The sequence below is a fragment of the Molossus molossus genome, unplaced genomic scaffold, assembly GCF_014108415.1.
Source record: "Molossus molossus isolate mMolMol1 unplaced genomic scaffold, mMolMol1.p scaffold_m16_p_7, whole genome shotgun sequence".
Lineage (NCBI taxonomy): Eukaryota > Metazoa > Chordata > Mammalia > Chiroptera > Molossidae > Molossus > Molossus molossus.
Window position 1 is genome coordinate 94,491,354 of NW_023425401.1, and position 22,877 is coordinate 94,514,230.

Consider the following 22,877-nt stretch of genomic DNA (forward strand, 5'->3'; position numbering starts at 1 on the left):
CCACCCGCACGACCAACCAGGGCCGGGGACAAACTGCAACCGAGGTACGTGCCCTTAGCGGGAACCGAACCCGGGTCTCTCCGGACCGCAGGCCGACGCTCTAACCGCTGAGCCAAACTGGCCAGGGCCAGAAGTTCCTGTTATTAAGAAACCGAGCCCTGGCCAGTTTGGCTCAGCTGTTGGAGCGTCCGCCTGCGGACCAGAGAGTCCCAGGTTCGGTTCCTGCTAGGGGCACGTACCAAAAACAAACAAACAAACAAACCGAAGCACATGCCCTGGCCAGGTAGCTTAGTGGACTGGAGCTTTGTCTCGATACGCCAGGGCTGCGTCCCGGGTCAGTGCACATACAGAATCACAAACTGACCTTTCTCTCTGTCTAAAATCAATCAACAAATAAAAAAAAAGAAAGAAAGAAAGAAACCGAAGTGCAAAAAGGTTAACTAACCTGTTCAATACCACGGCAACTGGGAATCAGGGAGCGGGGGGGCGGGGGGGGGACCAGTGTAACAGGAACACTTTCTTCCCAGGTGCCACGCAGCCCCAGGAGGCAGAGCAGGCCGGGGGCGGGCTCTCGGGCTGGTGGGGGGTCATTCGGCCGGGGCTGACCTGGGCAGGCCACTTGCTTCTTGGGCTTTGCCTCCCATGTATAGAATAATGACATGGGGACGCAGTGATTTCTAACAGGGACTGGAAAGGGACAGAGAGTAAATATTTTAGATCACGCAGGCCCTACAGCCTCTGTTGCAGCTACTCGACCTCACCGTGTCCCCGAAGCAGCCACAGGCAGGATGTGACCAATGAGCGGGGCTGTGGTCCAGTACAACTTGATTTACAAACAGGTGGCTGAGCCGGCGTGTGCCCACCTCTGATGCGCACAGTCCCTCCTGGGTCTGGGGTAGAAGCCTCGGTTTTTATCCAGCAATGGACCCAATTCTGAGCTGTCCCTGAAGAAGCCAGGGGCCACCTGCACCAGCCTGAGCCGGAGGGCTTGCGGCTCCCTTCACCGACCGAGGGAAACGCCTACATTGTTAACTCTCCGCAAACAAAAAAGAAGACATTTTAAAATCTCAGAGAACCAGTCCAACAGCTCGCGCATCAGGGGGTGAGCGTAGGGAAGGCCTGACGCAGGTGGCTTCCCCTTGGGAGGCGGTGGCACTCCTTGTGGAAGGGGTCATGGCCACCCCCTAGGGCCCCTGGGGACGCTCAGTGTGTTCCCAGGGATGGGGCTGCCTGGTGCCTCCCTCTCTCAAGGAAATGGCCAGTGACAGACAGCCCCAGGGAACAGGAAAGGAGCCAGGCTAGGTGCCTGGACTATGATGGACTGTGTCTGCTGTTGGACTCCTGCCTCAGCCGTGCCCCACCCCCAGCTGCCTGTCACTGGCCCACGCGTCTGTGGGAACATGCCCCAGTGCCTTTACCCATCCGGCTGCTGCTGGGCATGCGTGGCTTCCAGTGCGTGGCCACTGTGCGCAGCGCTGCCTCGAACACTGCAGCCCACGCCTTCGGAAACAGGTGTCTGCCCCCATCCCAGCAGGCTGAGCTGCGCGCACAGGGCCTGCGCAGCTGGTCTCGCAGGGCGTGGGGAGGGAGCCGAACCGGGAGGGCAGGCTGGCTCAGTGCAAGCTGAGGGCGCAGCTCCAGGCCCGTCTCCTCAGCTCCTCTCGCTGCCCAGATGCCACCCCCACGCAGAATCTTGGGCCCTCGCTGTGTGGGCCACTCCACTCAGCTCTGTCATCCCAGACACGCTCCCCAGCCAGCCAGTTATCCAATGTGGGCTTTAGTGCCAGGAACCTGGACAAGACAGTGGTGGGTGCAGGGGGAGCGGGGAGGCCTGTTTTGCTCCCAACGCCCTCCCTGGCATGCCAGGGTGCCGTGGGGGGGCTTAGTGACCTCTGAGATCCCTCCTAATGACAACCAAAGGCCAGAGCTGGCGGCACACCCCATCCAGGTGAGGGTCAGAGGCAGAACCCTGCCCCCACGCCGGACGAGGAATGAGCGCCAGAGCAGGAGGCATCTCAACACATTCTTGGGTTACTCATGACTGTAACTCTGTTGCTGAAGGCAGCGAGGCGGGAGAAGGGCTTGGAATCCAATCAACTGTGCCACCCAGGACCGCGGCCCTGCCCTACCTGCGGCCGAGCCCCGCACCCTCTGGTCCCTCTCCTGCCCCCTGGAGGTCCCCAGCCTGGGCCTGCCTCTGCCACCTACTGCTGCTGTCCCCAACACGAGGGTGTGTGTGCTGACCCCTGGAGGTTTGGGACAGGTATGTCAGGCTTCATGGGGGGACGGCCAGCCTGCCCAGGGAAGGGGCCAGGCTGTCCTGACCTGGAAAGAAAACTAACCTCCTTCTCAAGGCCTCTTAATCCCTCGGCCTGCTGCAGACCACGTGAATCCTGATTTATCTGGCTGGGCAGCGTGCCTAGGAGCTGCCGACCCACCAGCCGGGGGTGGGGGTGGGGGAGGGGCGGTGCCCGGCTGACAGCCACCTCCCTGCCAGGAAGGGTCCTGGACACAGGTCAGCACAACAGGCCAGCACCTGGGAGGAGGCAAAGTGCCCTTCGGCTCGTCTTTAAGGTATTTCGGGACCAGAGATGTGCTGCACGCGCAGCCTCCACAGAAAGAGCGAGCTCTGGGGATGGGAGACCTGGGGCCCGTGTGACCCTGGGGGCGCCTGGGGCCTCGATCTCCTTGCCTGTTGAGGGAGAGAGAAATATCTATTTTGGAACAAAATGCACTTTTAAAAACATGTATAAGCTTTGAGAAAATGACATTTGGGAAAATGTCAAAATGCTCCAAACCTAGGGAGCAGCAGGTCCGGCCGGATGGGAAGCCGGGTGCCAACCTTGCGAACATTTTACTGTGTCTGTGCCAAGCGCTCTGGCACCAGGGGGCTGGGCACTGCATGTCCTACTGAGCCTGTGTCCGGTCTGAGACCGTGGGACACAGGTGTGTGCTCTCTTCACGCGATGGACTTTTCTATAAATCCATCAAAAACAGTTTATCATCATTAGTCTTGAACTTACACAACTAGCACTTACGAAGGCCTTATCATATCAGCCAGACACCGAGCGAGAGCTTTCCGTGCGATGCCTCGGCGTCTCCCACACCCTGAGGAGGGGCGGGAGCCTGAGCCTGGAGACGGGGGAGACGGGCCATCTGCGGAGGGCGGTGCTCCCCCCCTCCCACAGCGGCCACCATGGCGCGGGGCTGGCACAGCTTGTCATGGGCCCCATCCGGCCCCAGGCGCACCTGCTGCACCATCCGCGGGCACACGCATACTTCCACAGCCAAAGTCCGCACACATTTGGCATCGGATTCTTCCCTCAGCCGTCAGTTCCAAACAACCTCTGTCATTATTTTTCTAAGGGAGCACACTGTCATTCCCACGCTACCTCCTGAAGCCATGAAAATAACCAGATGTGTATGGGTTCCCGGTGGCCGTTCCTGGAAACCTCCACCAGGGACCGGGCTCCAGTCCTGGCTGGAAACAAACAAGGGCCAGGAGCCAGAGGGAAGTCCAGCATCGACGGGGACAGTCACCTCGGGAGGTGGGTGAGAAGTTCTGTGAAACGAGGCCTGTGAAGTTCCCAGGGGTGACAGGTTTCCGCCTGGTGGAAGCCGAAGGTTAAGGCAGCACGCGGAGCTTTCCAAATTCCCGGAGAGGGTCCGCCCTCCCAGGAATGACACCTGCATCCTTCTGCGCAACAGCCCGCGGCTGCGCGTGCCGGGCAGGCTCAGTGCGCAGGCTCAGTGCGCAGGCTCCTGAACGCCCTTCCTCTGCAGAGCAGGCTACATGGGGTCAAGGCTCTGCTCCTGGCCCCGCAGGGCGGGGGAAGCATGACCACACCGCAGAGCGAGCGCAGAACCGGGCTTGCCCTGCGTGAAGATGGGAGCGCTCTGAGCTTCCCTCGGGGCACTGGGGGTCTGGTTGGGGTGCTGCTTACAAAGAACTTTGTAGCCCTGGCCGCTTTGGCTGAGCGGTTAAAGCGTCAGCCCATGGACCCGAGAGTCCCGTGTTCGGTTCCCGCTCAGGGCATGTACCTCAGTTGCGGTTTGTCCCCGGCTCCAGTTGGGGCCGTGTGAGTGGCAGCCACTCGATGTGTCTCTCTCACATCGATGTTTCTCTCTCTCTCTTCCTCCCTCTCTCCCTCCTGCCCTGTCTGTAGATAAATGCAAAAGTGTCCTCGGGTAAGGATTGAATAAATAAATAAATAAATAAAAAGAAGTTTGTAAATGAACCCCCCCCCCCCAAGAGCCTGGGGTGGGGGAGTAGTTCGAAGCCACCATGGCTCCTTTTAAACAAAGCCCAGCCGTCCCAGTGTTCGAGATGTTGGATCTAGTCAAGGAAGCTCAGTTTCCTACGGGCTCCACCCAGGAAAGTGAATCAAGGATCCCAGAAGCAGCCCTGGTTGGAGCCAGGTGTCCACACAGCTGATGCCTCCCCCGGAGAGAGAGGGCAGGAGGAGCACACACGCTCTCAGGCAGCTGATGTCACAGCTCTCTTCAGAAGAAACGGGGGGGCAGAGTGACACGTGTCCCTGCGAAGTTCTGCCAGCGAGCCAAGGGTCGGGTGTTCTTAGATCAGCGTGAGGGATACTGGCCTCAGACTTGGGCTGGGGAGTGCAGGCACCTCCCTTGCCCCAGGCGTGACTGTGTCTCGTCCCAGCTTCTTCCTCCACTCTCATCGCTGTGTCTCCAGTCTTGCTCCCCTGCCTGGTGGGTGACAAGCCCAGATGTCCAGGCCAAGTTTGTTTGGCCGCCTCTGTGCCCAGAGTGCTAAGACGTATCTACAGTGGAAGGGGCTACAGAACCTTGAGACTCGACTCTGGGTCCATCGCCACCATCCTCCCGCCACGCAGGTCCCATCTGGATAGTGGGGGTTCTGGAGTGTGGCACCTAGGGCCCCGGTTCAGAGATGCTGAGCCCGGGGCACTGCCTTTCTCACCTCTCCTTACAGACTGGTCTTTGCTTCGACAGTGTGGCGTCCTACTGAAGATGCAGCCAGAAGAGGGGCGGATGCCACGCCTCAGGAAGCAGGGCCAGAGAGGCAGTGAACCACCGAGCAGCCAGGGCCAAACTGTGGCTGGTTATGTCCCGCTCTGGAAGCCACACAGGCATCACTGTCCTCTGCATCCCTGGGCCATACATCAGAACCACAGGGACCCTAGACATCACCTACTCCCACCCCAACCAGGCACAGATGGGCAAACAGAAGCCAGAGCACAGGGCACCGGTCACGCCTTCTTCGGCTTCCAGAACTCTGTGGTCCAGCTCCCAAAGCAGGCTCGCTCTCCTGTTGGGCAAGAATTTCAACCCTTTTCACCTCATGGCACACAAACCAATCACTAAACTTCGGCAGCACACCAAAAAATATATTTTTTGCCTATCTAACAAAAAAGTAGCTATGATTTTGATTCATTGATACCAGACGGCTACTGTTATGTTGGCTGTTGTCTTTCTTTTTTTTGGGGGGGCAGAGGAAGGGAGAGAGAGAAACATCTATGTGAGAGAGAAACATCGATCGGCCGCCTCCTGCACGCCCTGCACTGGGGATTGAACCCAAAACCTGGGCACGTGCGCTGACCGGAATCGAACCAGGACCTCTCAGTCCATGGGGTGATGCTCAATCCACTGAGCCACACCAGCCGGGCGTGTTGTCATTTTTAAAATTTGACAATCTAAGGAAAAAGAGGTCAGTGGCCCCGACTAAAGAGTCAAGTGTTGTATGTTTTAAAAATTCTTGTGGGCTCTTTCCAGCCGGCACCAAGCCATGGGCATCTGTCGGAACAACGGGCACAAGCGCCGCAAGACCAGGGGCAGGAGGGCGCCCCACTACGAGAAGTGGAAACATGAGCTGGGACGCCCTGCTGCCAACCCGAGTGGCCCCGCCGCATACACTCGGTCCGCGTGCGGGGAGGGGGGAGGCAGCACGCGGCCCCGAGCCTGGGCCTGGACATGGGCCGCCTCTCCTGGGGCTCCGAGTGTGGTATGAGCTCCACCATAGGACCTTAGGGGAGGCAAGCTGACTCCTGAGGAGGACGAGACTGTAAACAAAAAATGATCCAAGAAAATGTAGGAGAAAGAGGATGAAAGGAAAAAGAAGGCCCAGACCAGCCACGTGCTGGAGGAGCAGCCCCAGCAGGGCGAGCGTCTCCCATGCTCCACCACCAGGCCCGCGGCCGGACAAGTGCTGCTGCAGGGCAAGGAGCTGGGCTCTCGTCGAGGAAAATCAAGGCCCAGAAAGGCAACTAAATCCTCTTCCCTCCTACCTTAGCTCATGTAATAAAGGTGTTTATTCTAAATAAACAAGCAAGCAAACAAACAAATAAATACAGTCATGCATACAGACAAACTCTTGCAGCCCCGTGGTTGAAAATCGCTGCAGTAGCTCTTGCTCCCCCTCCTGGCCACTGAATCCGGAGGTCTGTAGGCCAGCAAGAAAACGAGAGCTCCCCAGGACAACGGAAGACGGTACGCACGCCCTCTCCCACATTATCCAGGGATTCCAGGTGTCTCTGGCTGTCCCTGGCAGCCAGCTGTGATAAGAACAGCTTCTCTCGCCTGCAGTCTTCTCCAGAGACGCAAAGCCTTCGTGCCGTCCAGTCTAGACTCCCCCAACCTTCCCTTCCCCGACACGCCTGGGTACACCCACACACTTGAACTCAGTCCCATTACGCCGGCAGTTCTGCAGCCAAAATTATCAGGCGAGTCAAGCCTTTCAGACCACCAAGAAATACTAAACAGGAGGGTCCTTGAGCTCTCCTGGACCAGCCCCTCACCCCCAGATGAGAGAGCTGAGGTCCGCCGGAAGCATTCCGCCGAGTGGTGAAGCATCCTCCTCTTGCAAACCTGTTTTCTTGTTCTCCCTGCTCTGTGTTTGACACCCAACTCACATGGACCCTCCCGAGTATCTGCTCCATGCTTGCCACCACCCCATACACGCATATTTAATTAACAGGCGGCTCCAGGGGCAGTTCTAGTTGGTGTGTGGACAGGATAACCCGAAAAGCCCTTGGAATTCAGAGAGGTGATTCTGTGTGGTCAGGACCAGACTTCCAGGGCCACCCTGGGCCTGGGAGTAAAGGTGTTTCTCCACCTACGGGCAAGCTTCCAGGATCCCAAGGGGAGAATGAGACTCTGCGGACAGGCTCCCTCCCTGCCTCTCCCCAGAAGCCACATGTCCACCACAAGCTGTCTCGTGCTAGGCCAGCTGGCTGTAGAGGGGTTGAAAGCAGGATGACCTCAGGGTGAGCAGCTCTGTGCAGGGCTCTGGGGTCTCCAGATAAATGCAGCCTGGCTGGAAGGGGGCATGTTGGGATGGGCTGACAGCACAGGGCTTGGGGAAGGGAGCCGCAGGCTGAGACCCAGCCAACACGCTGCTCGGCAGCGCCCCCTAGGGCTGGCATGCAGAGCAGCATCTGCCTGAGCTGGGGCACCTGTGTTGACAGGAATGCGCAGAGCTCAGAGACCTGCCTGCCAGGGGGGCCTTAGCGGCCTCAGGGGCTAGCAGCAGCTTGGAAAACACACGCAAGCAGGTGACTCACCTTCCCTTTCAGCCATTTGGCTCCCAACTCCCAGGAAAAATGACAGTCTGAAGGTGAATGAGATCCACACACCTCAGCAAGCCCTGCCTGGCTTCCCCAGAGCTGGGAGAAAGCCCCGGGCACCACTGCACCGGGTGCTGGCTGACAGCGCCCCCTCTGGAGCACCCCTCGAAGCAGGGGGGGGCAGGAGGACAGGAGGAGGGGCTCACACTGCATTGACAACAGACACGTGATGTTGACAGGATGGGGACTCCAAGCAGCAGAGGCAGAGGAAAGAAGCCAGAAGCAACCATGCTGGCTCCATCTGGGCGGAAAGACCCACCATCACACACACCCACAATTCTCTTAGTGATGCCCCCAACTTCTGAGAGGCAGCCCCGTTATTCAACACCGGGAGGGGCCTGGAATGTACCTCGTCCCTGCACAGGCTCTGGTGCGTGCAGCCTCTGTTGGCCCCCGCCAGCCTTCTGTGTGGTTTCCCACGAAGGCCCCAAGGAAAGAGGGCTCAGGCCCCGCGCCCACGGCGAAACTCACACACACATCCGTGTGCTCTCACGTCCGACTCGCTCAGCCCAGCCCAGGTCTTCACACGGGACTGTGGGTGTCGGCACTGAGTGTCGCACATCCCAGGACACTTCTCAGTCTCGGGCAAACAGGGACCGTTGGTCACTCTACCTTTATATCAGTATTTCCCACAACATGTTAATAGATGAGCTACTGAAAAGAAGACAGAGACAAGGAAAACGTTCCCCAGTTAACCTATGTTTGGGGACACTGGATTAAACGAAGGTAATAAGAGTCAGCTCAGAGCACTTAATCAGAATATTGATTTTCCAAGGAAGGGAACAGAGTAGGCAGCGTTTCCCAAACATTTTGGGTGGTAGTTCTCTTTTTCCAGAAAGCAATTTTTATTCATTTATCATTCATTGAGAGCATAACTATTAATATCGTGAGGGCTACTCATGTCCTCTGTGGGCACAGTTGGGGACATAGCTGCAAAAGTATTTTTAAAGATCATATGGTGCCCTCGCTCGTGTTACCCAGTGGTTAGAGTGTCAGCCCACGCACCAAAGGGTTGGTGGTTCTATTCCCAGTCGAGAGAACATACCTGGTTTGCAGTTCGATCCCAGGTCCCAGTAGGTCGAGGGTGTGTGGGAGGCAACCAATCAATGTGTCTCTCTCACATCAATGTTTCTTTTTCTCTCTTCCTTTCCCTCCCTTCCACTCTCTAAAAGTCAGTGGAAAAAATATCCTCAGGTGAGGATTGAAAAAAACAAACAACAAAAACCATATGATGCTAGCCCTGATTTACCGCCTGGGTGAACTGAGGCATAGAGCAGGGCCCCACTGGGATTTACTGTGCAGAAGGTTCCTATCTTCCTCCCACTTCTTGTTTTTGTAGAAAACAGTCGGCTCCTTGGTGGACGTTAGTGGCCGGACTGTCACCCCTCACCGTCCCTCACCTCTCCCCTGTCTGGGAAGGAAAATGCAGAGATGCTGTGGAAAGACCGGCCTCCTGCTTGCGGCCTGGACTGGGTGGTGTCACCGGGAATTTGGTGCGAGAGGGTGGAGCTGACTGAGGAGAAAGAAAGTGATGTAGGAGGACATGGGAGAGACTCGATCTGCTGCTGGACGAGATTTATCCAGTGGACACACAGCTGTGGATGTGAGCCTCCACTGCAGGGTGCCGTGCAGAGCCTGCGGGGCTGAGTCCAGATGGTTTCAGGAAAGCCTATTTTCACTCGAAGCCCCAAAGTGAAGGGCAGGGCCCCCGAGGGCTGGGATGAGACACACCTGATGGGAACCAGGAAGGTGAGGGGCTGGCAGTCAGAGCCCTGTCCTAGCTAAGCACATCCTGGCCGCCCTCATCGGGGACTGGGGCCCTCACACCCAGTGGCCTGGCCGTGGGGCAGTGACTATATGGGGAAGGGCCGGTTCCTGGGCAGGAGCCAGAGTAGAAAGCTTGGCCCCGCAGGGTCCAGCTTGGGAGGGGCAGTAGCAGGACCTTTTCCACCATGCCTCACACTGGGCTAGAGCTGACGCCAATAAAATAAATACAGCTAAAATGTGTCAGGCACACCACCTACGCAATGGCATTGAACCTTCACTGTTGAGGAAGGCATCGTACCCATTTTACGGCTCTGAAAACAGAGTCCAAAGAACAAGTCTGAAGTCACAAGGCTAGAAAGTGCCAGAGCTCAGACTAAAATCCAAGCTTCTAACTTCAGAACATAGGGCGTATGTCAAGAGGTTTCCATTTTTCTTCTCTTTGACAGAAGTTTTTCTCAAAGAAATTATTGTGGAGACCTACTACACAGAACAGATAAAAGCTGCATGGAATGGGGTGGGGGGGATGTGAAGCTCCTCCCCCCAAATTGGCCTACTCTTAGTTTTCCCCGTCGGGCGTGCATCCCAAGCTCTCGGTGGTCCCCAAGGCACCTCACAGACCACCTCCCCACTGGCCTCCAGCGGCTGCATTCCGCCACCAAACTCCTAAGACAGTCTAGTATCTCCCTTCGCCCCGTCTTGCCCTGCTGACCTGGGAGTGCAGAAATACTTCTGTCATCCAGAGGCCAGTGGGGGGAAGCAGGTCCCCTCTCTGCCTGCCGTGGTGGAGACCCTGTTCATGGTGGTCCCCAGGCCACATCAGTTCGCTGGAGTAGCCCCAGGCGGAGGGGCCTGAGTGGGAAGAAACTGAGTTTTCTTGTACATTACAAGGAATTGCATCGTCAGTACCAAAAGGTTGGAGCCACAAAAAAACAAGGGCTAGGCTACAATGGGCTCAGCCAGAAGGTAGCAGAACCTCAGGCCACTGAGGACAACTGCTTACATTTTTTTCATGCAGATGCAAAGTTGACGTAACTGCAAGGCAAGGACCGAGGGCAGCTGCAGAGAAACCCATGGTTTCCAGGGACCAGGTACACGGTAGCATTTGCCAGAGATCTATTTCAATATTCATTTCGTGCTTCATCTTTGTAACTGAACCACTGATTTTTGGTTAGGTGTATGGGTGCCTGAAATAAAAATTACTTTCCCTAAGGAAAGTAGTCTTTCCTGCTTCCCTTGCAGCTAGGCGTAGCCATAGGACTAAGTTCCGTTTAATGTAACTGCAAGTGTAGAACGTGGCTTCTGGCAGGTAACTTCAAAAGAGGCTTCTTTTTCCTGATATCTGGAACCCAACTAGCCATCTTGGACCATGAAGCAGCATGCTAAATGGTGGCAGAACCCACCACACCCGCCCTCTGAAACTATTACCTATATAACTTCTGTTTTGTATAATGCACTATTTCTTTTTAGTTGCTCTGAGCAGCCAAATCAAGTTCTACCAAACAAAAAGTGCACCCCCCACAGCTCTCTTCCTCCCAGAAGTCCCTGCTCCCTCTCACGCCCATGTGCCTGTTCCTCTAATGCCCAAGGCCAGCCCACCCACCACCTGCCTCTTTCTTTGGGAAACAGGTTAGAAGCCTTGTAGTTAGAAAGCTCAGAACTGGCAGGCAGGCCTTTGGGTTCTAAACCAGCTTGCCACTCACTTCCTCATTCAGCAGATTATTTATTGACCATCTACTACGTGCCAGGTACTGTTCTAGGTGCTGTGGCTACAGCATTGAACACAAGTCCCTGCCTTCATGGAACTTACAGTCCACTCAGGGGAGAGACAAAGAAATGAGTACACTCAGGTGATAAGTGCTATGCAGAAGACAGACAGAGCAAGGGACAAGGGTGTGTTACACAGGGTGTCCCGGAAGGCCTCTGAGAAGGTGGCATTCAAGCAGGGCGCTGACAGAATGAGTGCGACATGTGGATATTTGGGAAAGAGCTGGTTGTGTAATCTACTGTGAGTCCTTGGTGTGTGGGCCTCAGTTTCCCCCCTCTGGAATGGTCTGTGAGGTAGAGGCTGTCCAAAGGCGACTTCATGCTACCCCAGCTGGAGACTCTAGTTCTAGTCAGCATGTTCAGAGCAGGTTAGCACAGGAGTCGGTCTGGATGGGGACAGAGGGAGTCCTGGGACAGAGATCCATGGGTTTCAGGGGGAGTAGTGCTGGCCTCACACCTGGCTGCTATGTTCAAGAATTGCCTCCCCTGCCCTGGCCAGTTTGGCTCAGTGGTTGAGCGTCGGCCTGTGGACCAGAGAGTCCCGGGTTCGGTTCCCACTAGGGGCACGTACCACCAAAAAAAAAAAAAAAAAAAGAATTGCCTCCCCACTATCCCTTCTATGTTGACCTGGGAGTTGCAAGGTTAGAGATCAGACAGCTGTGGGCTGCTGGGATCTGGCTCTAGGAGGGCCCCCTGAACCCCAACCTGGGCTTTCAAGGCAAGTCACACTCAGCTACTACTCAGAATTCTCTCCCCCTGGGGCTGAGGCACACAGCCTTCCGGCCATGACAATTGGCGGACAAGGTGCCACCCTGCGCCCTGGCCCTAGGGAAGTTCGAGGTGGCTGACCCGAGGGGAATAAGGCTACAAAGGAAGAAAGGGTGGTGGTGGCGTGCGCTGGGGAAAGGGGTGGGGACAAAGGGTGGGCTAGGAGGCCAAGCTAAGCTGAGGGTCTGCTACAGCGGTTCAGGGCGGGGTCAGAGCTCAGAGCCAATACCAGAGCTTGGGGTGTGGGGTGTGGGGTGTGGAGTGTGGGTGTGGGGAGGGGCTGCTCCTGAATCTGCTGTCAATTGCGCTTCATGTGCCATCTTCCAAGCAGCACTTCTGACCACCTCTTTGTTCCAGGTTCCGGCTGGGTGTGTGGACACTACAGGGGCTTCCTGGCAGGAGACAAACAGTCACAATGCACGGTGGCCAGCACTGAGACCCGGTACTCGGGGGGCCCTGCAGAGCCTAACTCTTTTTTTGTGTGTGGTACGTGCTCCTAGCGGGAACCAAACCCGGGACTCATTGGTCTGCAGACCGAGGCTCAACCGCTGAGCCAAACTGGCCAGGGCGAGCCTAACTCTTGATGAACAAAGTGGCTCCACGCCTCAGCTCACCCTGATGGTGCAGGGGTGGGGTGTAGAGTTGTCGCCACCGTGCGTCTCTTTCTGAAGAGCACGTGAACGAGCTTCTCTACTGCCCAGGAGAAAGGTGCAGTGACGAGCACCTGTGGCTGCACACGTGTCCCCACAGCCCCCGGAAGCCGCCCGGGAGTCCCTGGGAACTTGGGCAAGCGACCTCACAGCCTGGTCTGCATGCCCTCGTCTGAAAGAGCAGGTGTCGATGTTTCCCAGAAGCACCCCGGCTCCAGAATCCTGTGTTCCATGATTCTCTAGTTGACCTGGCAGCGGTGTGCAGATGGCCTTTGCCAACCGAACTCTACTCTGCACGGCCTCCTTGAAGGACTCTCACCGTGAGATCTGCCGACATGAAGTCTTCTGTGTCGATGCCCAGGAAGGCTGTCCTTGACAGAATTACCTCCAGTGTGAGGCCTGTGTGACCCCCGAGTCACAATTTCAGATCTGCCACCTCACTTGATCTTCTCACAGCCCCACCCAGTGGACAGGACACATGGCAGGGAGAGGCCTGTGCAAATTCACCATGTTCCTGGGACTGGGATGTGACAGGAACACCCTCACCCCCACCCGCTGAGCTCCCCGCCCTGCTTCCTACCCCACCGGCACAAATAGGAAGCCCAGAGCTCCCCAGCCTCTAGTTCTGAGGAAGTCTCTGGGGGGCTTGGGCCCGGGGCCTCGGGCTGGTGAGCAGGGAGCCCGCAGAGGAAGCTCGTCCTCCTTTTCCCAGTTTGTGGGAGGGAGGGCTTGCACTCGGCAGACGGCAGCGGGCCCCTGGGTGGGAAGGGCGTGTAGCAGGCCTCCCAGCGTAGGGGCCATCTGATCCCAGCCTCGCTCCCTTGAAGTGCAGTGGGCTGTCCGGAGGGTTCCTCCCATTGCCTCAGGAATAGGGGGCAGGCCTGGCAATAAACTGTCCTCACAGTAGCCACTGGCCTGGGAGGGGATCCCAAGCCCAGAAGCCCCGGGCCCTCAGCAGTTGCTTCCACCAGCCCTGGCATCATCACTGCCCAGGATGCGAGCTGGCACGGCTGCCTCCCAGAGAGCCTGGAGCTGGGGGCTAGGCCTGGCTCCCCTCAGTTCAACAGCCCAGATAAAACTCTGAGCAACCGCTCAGTGCCCGATGCTGGGCTGGGCTCTGGAGGGGGAGATGAATATACTGCTGCGTCCTTGGGATTGTCACCTCATGTCGGGGAGGCACAGACAGGCCACGGTTCCATCTAGGAAAGCAGGGACGGCTTCTCAGCAGGAGGATACCTGAGGACGGGCAGGAGCTAACTGTCCAGCCCTCCCTGGTTCCGAGGAACTCGAGCCAGAAGGAGCCCTCTTCCTCTCTCAGCCTCCAAAGGGCAGCTATCAGCCCCTCCCCCGCCAGCAGCGGGAGCCCCCCTCTCCCTTCCAACATGGATTCCTGAGGAAAAGGCAGGTGGGGTGCAGCCTCCCTGCTGTCCCCTCCCCCCACCTCTGTGCCCTGACTTCTCTAGGCCCAGGGCCACCCTAAGAGAACCAGCCCACAAAGGCCAAGCTCCCCTCCTCTGCCCTTTCCTGGGTGGCCACTCCACGCAGTCCTGGCAAGTTGCCACCTGGTGCCTTGGTGACCTCAGTCTTCTCATCCCTTTCCGGCCTGTCCCCCTACCCCTCCTCTTCTCAGACCTGCTTAGATCAGTCTGCCCCCACCGCACCCCCACGTCTTGCTCACTCCTGCTTCAAAGCCATGCCCAAGTAGTGCCATGCTAAGAACACCTGCTGTCCCTCATTCTATCCCTCCCCAAAGCCTCCCAGCAGCTCACTGACCCCCTCCAAGAACGCCCATCATGACCCCTAGCCTCTAATCTGTCCCCTGCACCCTGCAATTCATTTAGCCTCAGCCACCCTAGGAAATGGTCTCCTATCCCATGCTGGCCCTTTGATGTTAAAATCCCCATATAAACCCCCACCTCCTTCAGGAAGCTTTGCCCAGGTCACCTCTTCCCAAATCTTCGCGTTTCTCTAACCAAGGCTGCCTTTCCCACACCACTTAGCACTGTAAGTTTCCATTTTTTCACTACATATGGATGGACACCCACAAACACGAGCAGGATCCTCATACTGGATCCAACCAAGTGCCCAGTATACATGCTCAATCATAATAGCTAGGATTGATTGAGCTCTGACCAGGAGTTGGGCACAATATCAAGCTCATCACATAAGTTATCTTCAGATCGACCTGCAGGTTAGAGATTTGTTATCACTTTACACGTAAGGAAACTGAGGCTCAGAGCCATGACTTGCCATGTGATTCAACCAAATGGGTATCAAACTAAAAAGCACTGGGAAGGGGTCTGCACTGTCGGGCTCCTGGCTTTCATGCTGTTCGTGCTGTGGGCTGCATGATCCGCCTGTCTAAGAAGGTAAGCTCCCAGGGGACCTGGCCAGAGATCATTCCTTTGTTAAGGAGACTCACTCACTGTATGATTCTTAGCACTGAATCACAGGACTCCAGCAGTTTTGGGGGTGACACCATCCCTGACGACCCAGGTAGCCACACCTTCAGAAGGGCAGAGACAGAGCTGTCCTTACCGACTCCCTCCACAGCCCCTAAACACCAAGCCTGCACCCCGTCAGGCATTTCTGGTTTCTCTATGCAAATAATAATAACCCCTTGATGATTTACACTTTTCAAAGCATTTCCCTTTATCATTGCATATTCTAATAATAGTATTTTGGGGGAGCTGGGAGAGGCCGAGTGACTTGCTGATGGGGGCAGGAGGAAGGTTCTGGTTGTTTTTTGTTTACCACTTATCAAGCTCCTACCATATGCCATGCCCCGCAAGGCTTGAGGGCGGCCTTCCGGAAGGGACAGGGCTTCTGGACAGTGCCCAGATGCCAGGGGAGACAGTCCACTGTGAAGCCAGCAGAGCTGGGCTTGCGGCTCTTCCCGTGAGGCTCCAGAGCACCTCCTCTTAGGGCAGGAGGATGGAGTCTTGCCCCACAGCCCACGCCCTCTCCTCACAGCTCAGCACCTCTAAGCTCAGAAGCACTGGGAACTAGCCCTTCTCCCTCCTGGGTGCGCGAAGAGGCTCCTTACAGAGAGACTGCTGGCCAAGGCCACACTGAAGCCCGCTGCCCCGAGAGCAGGGCTGAGAGAACACTTTCTCTGCATCTTCTCAGCCCTGCCAGCTGTGCAGATCTTCAGTGAGTGCGGTCCTCACACTGCGCGCCCTCCTCCAGGACACACCCTTCCCTTTCGGGCCAGGCTGGTGGAGCCTGTGTGCTGAGCTCCAGCCCCCCCCCCCCGCCCCCCCGCCCCAGCTTCCCTGCCGTGCAGATGTAGAGAGGAGACTACATAGGACTGCCCTTCCAGCTCACCCTCCCTCTGACAGTTTAGTCCCAAATGCCAGCGCCTGCCAGCAGCAGGGTCCCTTCCCTGTCTGGGCTTTCAAGCCGGTCCTCCTGACCCTAGGGTGGGAACATCACTTTCTCACTACAGACTCTTCAGGTGCCAAGAAAGACGTGCACCTCCGGGGCTGAGACTCTAGCCGTTCCTAGGGGCTTTGGAACACCTGCTCTGGTTGGGTTTGAAGCCACCGCCTGTTCCCCAAAGAGGGTACTATTTCACCTTTAGAAGAAAAATGGGGGTGTTTCTAAGGTGCGGCCCAAGTTGCAAGAGAAAAGTTCCTGTTCATACAAAGGGGTTGGAGGAAGGTGGGGTTCTCACTGTCCTGGCCACGCGCTAAGAAGGGATCCTTTGGTGACATGGAGGCAGGGACCTCACTCGGGTGATTCGGGGACTGTGGAAGGTCTAGTTATCCCCCCTTCATCGCCCTAGCACGGGCTCAGCTGGCTGAGTCCGCACACAAGGCTTGAAAAAACCTCTTTGCGAACGAATAACGAGTCGCCCGCGTGGGCCGTTAGTAGAGCCTTGTCACCTGCTTCGGGAACTTTCTCATGAGCGCCCAGAATGCCGCCCCTCATCCCACCCAACACAGTGAAAAGCAGTAGTCAGCCCCCGAGGGTCGCACGAAAGCCTGGGGCCTCGCGGTGACCTAAGTTCCCGCCCTCTGCCAGCAAACCCACCCAGCGCCGGCGCGCCCCGGGCTGCCCCGGCACAGTCCACCGCCCACTGCGCGCGAACGGAGACCAGAGACAACCCACGCCCTGGGCCGGCACCTGCGCCGTTCTCGGGTTGGAAGGGGCGTGGATGGTGCAAGGTCGGGTTCCGCGTGTGGCCCGAGCCAGAGGCCTCAGAAGGGCTGCTACGGGTCCAGCTTTGAGGCGCGGCGGCTTCTCCGCAAGCCCGCCCACCCGGGGGTGCACCGCACGGCGGGGGTCCCGGCAGGGCCCGGCCACCACTCACCATTCTGGGAGAGCGACGGCAGCGGCGGCAGCAGCAGCAGCAGCGCCGAGAGGGCCAGCGCGGGACGCATCGTGTCCTGGCCCCGGGCCCGGAGCAGGTGGCCGCGAGGCTGGCGGAGGGTCCGAGAGCCCGGGCAGTGCGGAGGCCTGGCGGTGGCTGCGGCGGCCGGGCGGTGACCCGGTGCTCCTGAGTCGCGCGCCGGCGGTCCCTCCTCGCGGCCGCTGTCGCAGAGCCGGGCTGGGGCTCGGAGCCAGGCGGCAGAGGAACGACGGGCGGCTGCGTCGTGTGCGGTGTCTGAGCGGCTGCGGCCTGGCTGGCAGCTGCGGCGACTCCCGTCCAGTCCGCACCGGCCCCCGCCCCCTCCCCCAGGAGCGCGCTGGCGGCGGCGGCGGGGCCGGGCGGGGCCGGGCTGGGCGGGCGCTGGGCTGCGAACAATGAGCAGAGGAGGAAACTCCGCCCTGGAGCGCGGCGGGCGGGGGAGCGCGGCGGGAGCGGGAGCCGGCGGGGCGGGGGGGGGGGGCTGTGTGTGTGTGTGTGTGTGTGTGTGTGTGTGTACGCGCGCGCGCACGCCCGTGCGGGGGGGGGGTGCTGGCTGCGGGCAGGGGTGTTAGTGTGTGTGCGTGTGTGTGCGCGCGCGCGCAGGGCTGAGGGGGCGCTCTGTGCGCCAGACGGCTCCCGGCCTGCAGCTCACAGGTGTCACCCGACCTGCTTTGGGGGGCTCCGGCGGGACCTCCACACCGCCCTCGCACTCTCATATCCGGGACAAGGCGAGCCCTCAGCCCTGTTTGTGTACTAAGGACCATACTAGGCCTCAGGGCTGCAGCGCGTTTGCGATGCCCGGGAAGCGTGCCTCCCACCCGCCAGGTGCGACTCACCTACCCGCAAGCCTGCACCTCGCAGGACTCCTGAGCAGGTCTGTGCTGCAGAGCGTGCGTGCACTGGGCAATCCGGACTAATTGGTGGTTTAATCTCTCCAAGCCTAGCCTCCTCACTTGTGAAATGGAGGTGATGGTAAAATAAATAAGGCACATTTTTGAGGGATTAACATGTGCCAAAGAGCTTTACATATATTAATTCATGTACTCTTCACAACATCCATATTTGTAGCCTCATTTTGCAGACAGGGAATTAAGTCAAAAAGAGGTTAAGAAACTTGCTCGCGATTACGTAACTGGTGGGTGGCAGACCTGCCTTTGAGTAGTAGTTTGGAGAAATATTTTGCACAGTATATGGCAAGTGGTAATTTCTCAATAAGTATTAGCTACTATTCTCTCTGAAAGCTGCTACTCTTAATCTCGCTAAATAAAGAGCAGCAATAAAGACTCAGGGCTCTGAGGTCAAAACCGACTTGGGCTTCAAACCTAGCGGTGCATCTAAGACCCCTGGGCAAGTTACTCTCGGTACCTCGGTTCTTTGCATCTGCATTACAGATACAGAGATAACAACATCCGCCTCAGAGGGCGGGTGGCTCTGAGACTTCACTAAGATAACACGTAGAGCACTTAGCCCAGGGCCAGGAACAAAAAATCTCCATCAAGGAAACGGCCGGCGTTCGACGTCATGGCGAGAAATTTGCAAACTTGGGATGGGGGTGGGAGTTGAATTGCATTAAACGGGTTAACCCGGTGAAAGAACAAAGAAGCACCCCTCTTTTTTTTGTTGTTTGTTTTCCAAAAGCTGCTGGTGGCGGTGGGGGGCGTCTGCCCATCCTGGAGCCCCCTGCAGAGGAAGCGCGACAGCGGCGCAGGTGCGGTGGCGGGGGAGGGGAAAGCGAGGGTAAGCGGACCAGAGCCGAGAAGTGATTAGCCCGGGGTGGGGGAGCAGCACGGATTTGGCTCACGTGGCTCTTGGGTTGATAATCTGGAGTCTTTCTGCCAGATGAGTCTGGGTTGTGCCCAGGACCCAGCCCCGTGCCGAGGACCGGGACTCGCTGAGCGCCTCGGCCCGCAGCACGCAGACGCGGCGCCGAAGCACAGCATCTCTGCTGCGGTTCCGCCACAGCCCGGCTGGAGCTTGGGAACGGCTGACCCGGCTGTTTCTGTTTTCATCAGGAAGTTTCTGCAGGATCGTTCTGGCCCTGTTTTCCACGCTGCATATGGGAGAGACAGAGGGTGTTCCCTATAAAACTGTGGGATGTGTGACTATCTCTTATATTTTTTCGTTCTGTTCCCATAATATCCATGTCAACAAAAGGCTTGTTTGTCAGAAACGAAGTGTACTCTAAAAAATGAGCATTAAAACTTTTGTATTGTATGCTGTCTGATTTAAACAGTTTTTGCATTCAGTGAATCGATTTCTCTAAAAATCTGGAAAAAACATGTTAGCTTCGTAAAGGGAGAATATATATATTTCAAAACTTGGGAGTATTTTAAATTCACATGATTTGGGATTGGTCCTGTTACAAGATTGTGCAAAATAATATGAGAATAGACATTCTCTTTGTAGCTAAAGACTCATCAAAATTTAAATTTTTCTGGACCTTCCCCGGCATCCAACAGCCTTTATGCACAATGGGCTTTGAGGAGTGAGGCCTGAGGCTGACTGGGCTTAGGGGTCACCTGTGGTCAGGGAGCAGATCTGTCCCCGGGTAACTAGCCTATGTCCTTGGTCCCACTTAACATCTTGCTCACACTAGCAACTCAATGTCCCAGAACACCTGAGCTTCTAGTTGAAACTCAAAGCACTTTATAGATGCTATTCCACAATCCTTTAGGGATTTATTGCATTTTAGTTATATGAATGCACGAGTTAGTTCCCCTAGACTATTTTAAACTTCTTAATGTGGGGTCTTTCTTATTCATTCCCTATTTTCTCAGACCACCCAGAACAGCATAGCACACCCTAGTTGTAGATACAGATGCTGAATGTAAACATGAGTGCCAACTGGGACATACTATACAGGAACCAATGGCGCAAGGTTTAAAATGTTTTTTCACAGGGTCCCTATCAAAGTCAGGGTCATGAGTCTCAGCCCCACGTGCAGTTTGGTGATGTTGCTGACCACATCCTTAAGTGCCCGCAGGTTTGGTAAAGTCGTCTTTATCCTCACCCTAAATAACTTTAATCCCCCGTCACAACACGCTGAGAGGTGAGACAGAGCCTCCGGCCACCACACCCCCAATAGAAGACAAAAGCACGCGTCAATTCATCATGAAGCCACAGCACCTTTTCCTAAGGTGCCAGGGATGCTCTCACGTTGGTTTTCTAAGCCCTGACCTCTGAGTTCCTTGGGAGCTTGGAGCGGTGTTTCCTCCACCTTGGAATCTCAGCGCCCAGCCCAGTTGGTACTTGACCCCAAGAAGGTGGTCAATGCACAAGGAATGAATAGATAAAGAAGTGGTTGGATTTTATATGCAAGGTTGGGCTTTATCTGACTACCAAGTTGTGTAATTCTATGAATATCAGCTGGGGTTCAGGTGGGATGCCTCTCCCCAAAGTCATGCACTTTCGTATTGTTTTCAACAACATCTGCTCTAACATAGCGCGCCAGGTTCTGTGCACAGTGCTGAGCATGCGGACACAGACAGCACAGCCCCGCCCACTCTGGGGAGAAGCACCACCTGTACACAAACGCAGCTCAAGTGCCCTAGGGGCTCAAACAGGTGTCCTGAGCAGGCACGGGGGAAGCAGAGCAACACAGGCTCAGCTTGGCCTGGGGAGGTCAGGGAAGGCACCCGAGGGGGGAACGGGGTCTTGGAGGAGGAGTAAGACTTCACCAGGAAAGAGCAAAAGGAAAGGCATTCACGTAGGTGGAACATGTGACAGCGATTTTGCCCCAAGCGGAGTGTAAAGTTGTAGGAGTGGAAGAAGATGAGGCTGTAGAGGTGCATAGGGGTGAGATCCTTAGACAGTGGAGAATCTCTGAAGGGCCATAAGCGGGAAGAGACAAGACGGGCTTTTGTTATGGGCGAGATCATTCTAGCTGTAGTGGATGGAGGATGTGAGCCGAGGTGAGCACAGCACCTGGGGAGGGGCCTGAGCTCAGTGGCAGTGGCAAAGAAGAGGTACTGGGGGGCCAAATTGACAGGACTTAGTGACCCAATGGATGTGGACTTGGTGTGTGGTGTGTCGCAGGCGCAAGGCAGGGCAGGTGTCCAGGTGTGGATTACTAGGTGGGTTATTCTGAGTGCCATGCCTGAATGTCACCAACTGAAATAAAGGACATAAGAAGAGAAGCGGGTTTGGGAGAAGAAAATGATGTCAGATTTTCAGTGGGGCACTAAAGACCCCTGGGGCACTCAGGGGCCATGTCTGGAAGTTACATCTGTGACAGTGAAGCTCAGACCTGAGGTCAGGGCTGAAAATAGAAATTGGAGAGCCATCAGTGTGCCAGTGGGGTTGCAGCCATGAATGCAGGTGGCAAGCCCCGAATGCTCAGCAGTGGACAAGGGGCTGGAAGCTAAGTCCTTCAAACTTGACAGAATGAGCTGAGGAAGGGAAGATGGAGAATGAAGAGCTGCATAGGAGGTAACCAAGAGAGAAGGGCGCCATGGAAATGGAGGGAGAAGAATGTTCTCATAAGAAGGAGGTGGTCAAGCCCGGCTGGTGTGGCTTAGTGGTTGAGCATCAACCCTGCACCAAGAGGTCGCTGGTTCGATCCCCGGTCAGGACACATGCCCAGGTTGTGGGCCCGATCCCCAGTGAGGGGCATGCAGGAGGCGGCCAATCAATATTCTCTCTCATCAATGTTTCTCTCTCTCTCCTTCTCCTTTCTTCTCTCTCTAAAATCAATAAAGAAAAATTGTTTAAAAAAAGAAGGAGGTGGCCGAGAGTGTCACCCGCTGCAAGGCCTGAAATCTAATGACTGAGTCTTACCATGAAAGGGGCTCTGGGACTGTACCCAGAGTGGCTTCAGCGATGTGCAGTAACTTGGGGGAGAAAAGGAAGACAAAGTAATGGAGGCACTGGGTGTGGATGTGAAAGGAAGAAGGGAAAACATGGGTCGAGGGAAAGGTTTGCGTGTATTGGTTTATTTCAAAATGGGAGCAGCCTCCATGATTGTGGGCCGAGAGGAAGAAGCCAGTTGAAAGGGAGAAGTTATGGGAGACAGGATGTGAAGCAGAGAGAGGACTGATCTCAGGCAAAAGAAACTTTGTCGCTGAAGGGATGAGGCTAAGACACTGTCTGTTATGGCAGATGAGAAATGGCCTTGGAGTGAGTCAGTCCGCACTTGAATCCTTGCTCTTCGATTTAGTAGCTGTGTGACCTTGGGTTTTGACTTTACCTCTCTGAGCTGCAGTCTCCTATAAAATAAATCACAACATGCCCGGCCAGTGTGGCTCAGTGAATTGATCATGGCCCCATGGACAGAGAGGTCCCGGATCAATTCCTGCCTGGTCAGGGCACGTGCCCAGGGTTGCTGGCTCAGTCCCCAGGAGGGGGCTTGTAGGAGGCAGCCCATTGCTGTTTCTCTCTTACATAGATGTTTCTATCTCTCTCTCCCTTCCTCTCTCTCTAAAAAATCAACAAAAACATATTTAAAGTAAAATAAACCACAACATCAATTTTGCGGAATCACTGTGGGAATGTGAGGGAGTGCGTGATACCTAGTTGACCAGCTGGATAAACGGAAGGGAATATTCTTGCATTGGCAGACCTGCCCCACTGCCCACATCCTCCTAGTGCTCTCACTCCTGGACGAGCCCTAAGCACCAGGCACATCCCTCTGTGCCCTTCACCATTGCTGCTCTTCAGCAGTCTTCCTTCCCTGCTGGCCTTGCGTTCGGGTCCGAGGGTCCAAAGAGCGGGTTGTGCCCAGAGCAGCAGGTGAAAGTGTTTGCAGCCATCCCGGAACATCAGCTGTCCCCGCACTGTCAGACGCAATGGAACTGCCTGTGCTGGGCCCTCAGGACACAGCCTAGCACCTAACCGTGACCCTTGCAGTTCCCAAACACCTCCGCTTCAGAGAGAGCCTGGGGCTCATGGATATGAGAAATCACTGGCCCGGCGCGCCCGTCACAGGGGAAGAAAACGAGGCCTGGAGAGGTGATCTGACCTGGTCCTCGC

At 56.2% G+C, this 22,877-nt stretch overlaps 1 protein-coding gene across 1 annotated transcript in view; it reads right to left on the reverse strand.

Annotated features, from left to right (window-relative positions):
• PODXL (podocalyxin like) overlaps nt 1-16,973 on the reverse strand; it is a 40,552-nt gene extending 23,579 nt beyond the window's left edge. The window contains exon 1 of the mRNA XM_036246966.1: nt 16,872-16,973. Within this exon, the coding sequence (XP_036102859.1) occupies nt 16,872-16,941 (70 nt within the window). The 5' untranslated portion in view covers nt 16,942-16,973. The remainder of the gene's footprint in view (nt 1-16,871) is intronic.
• Between the last annotated feature and the right edge of the window lie 5,904 nt (nt 16,974-22,877).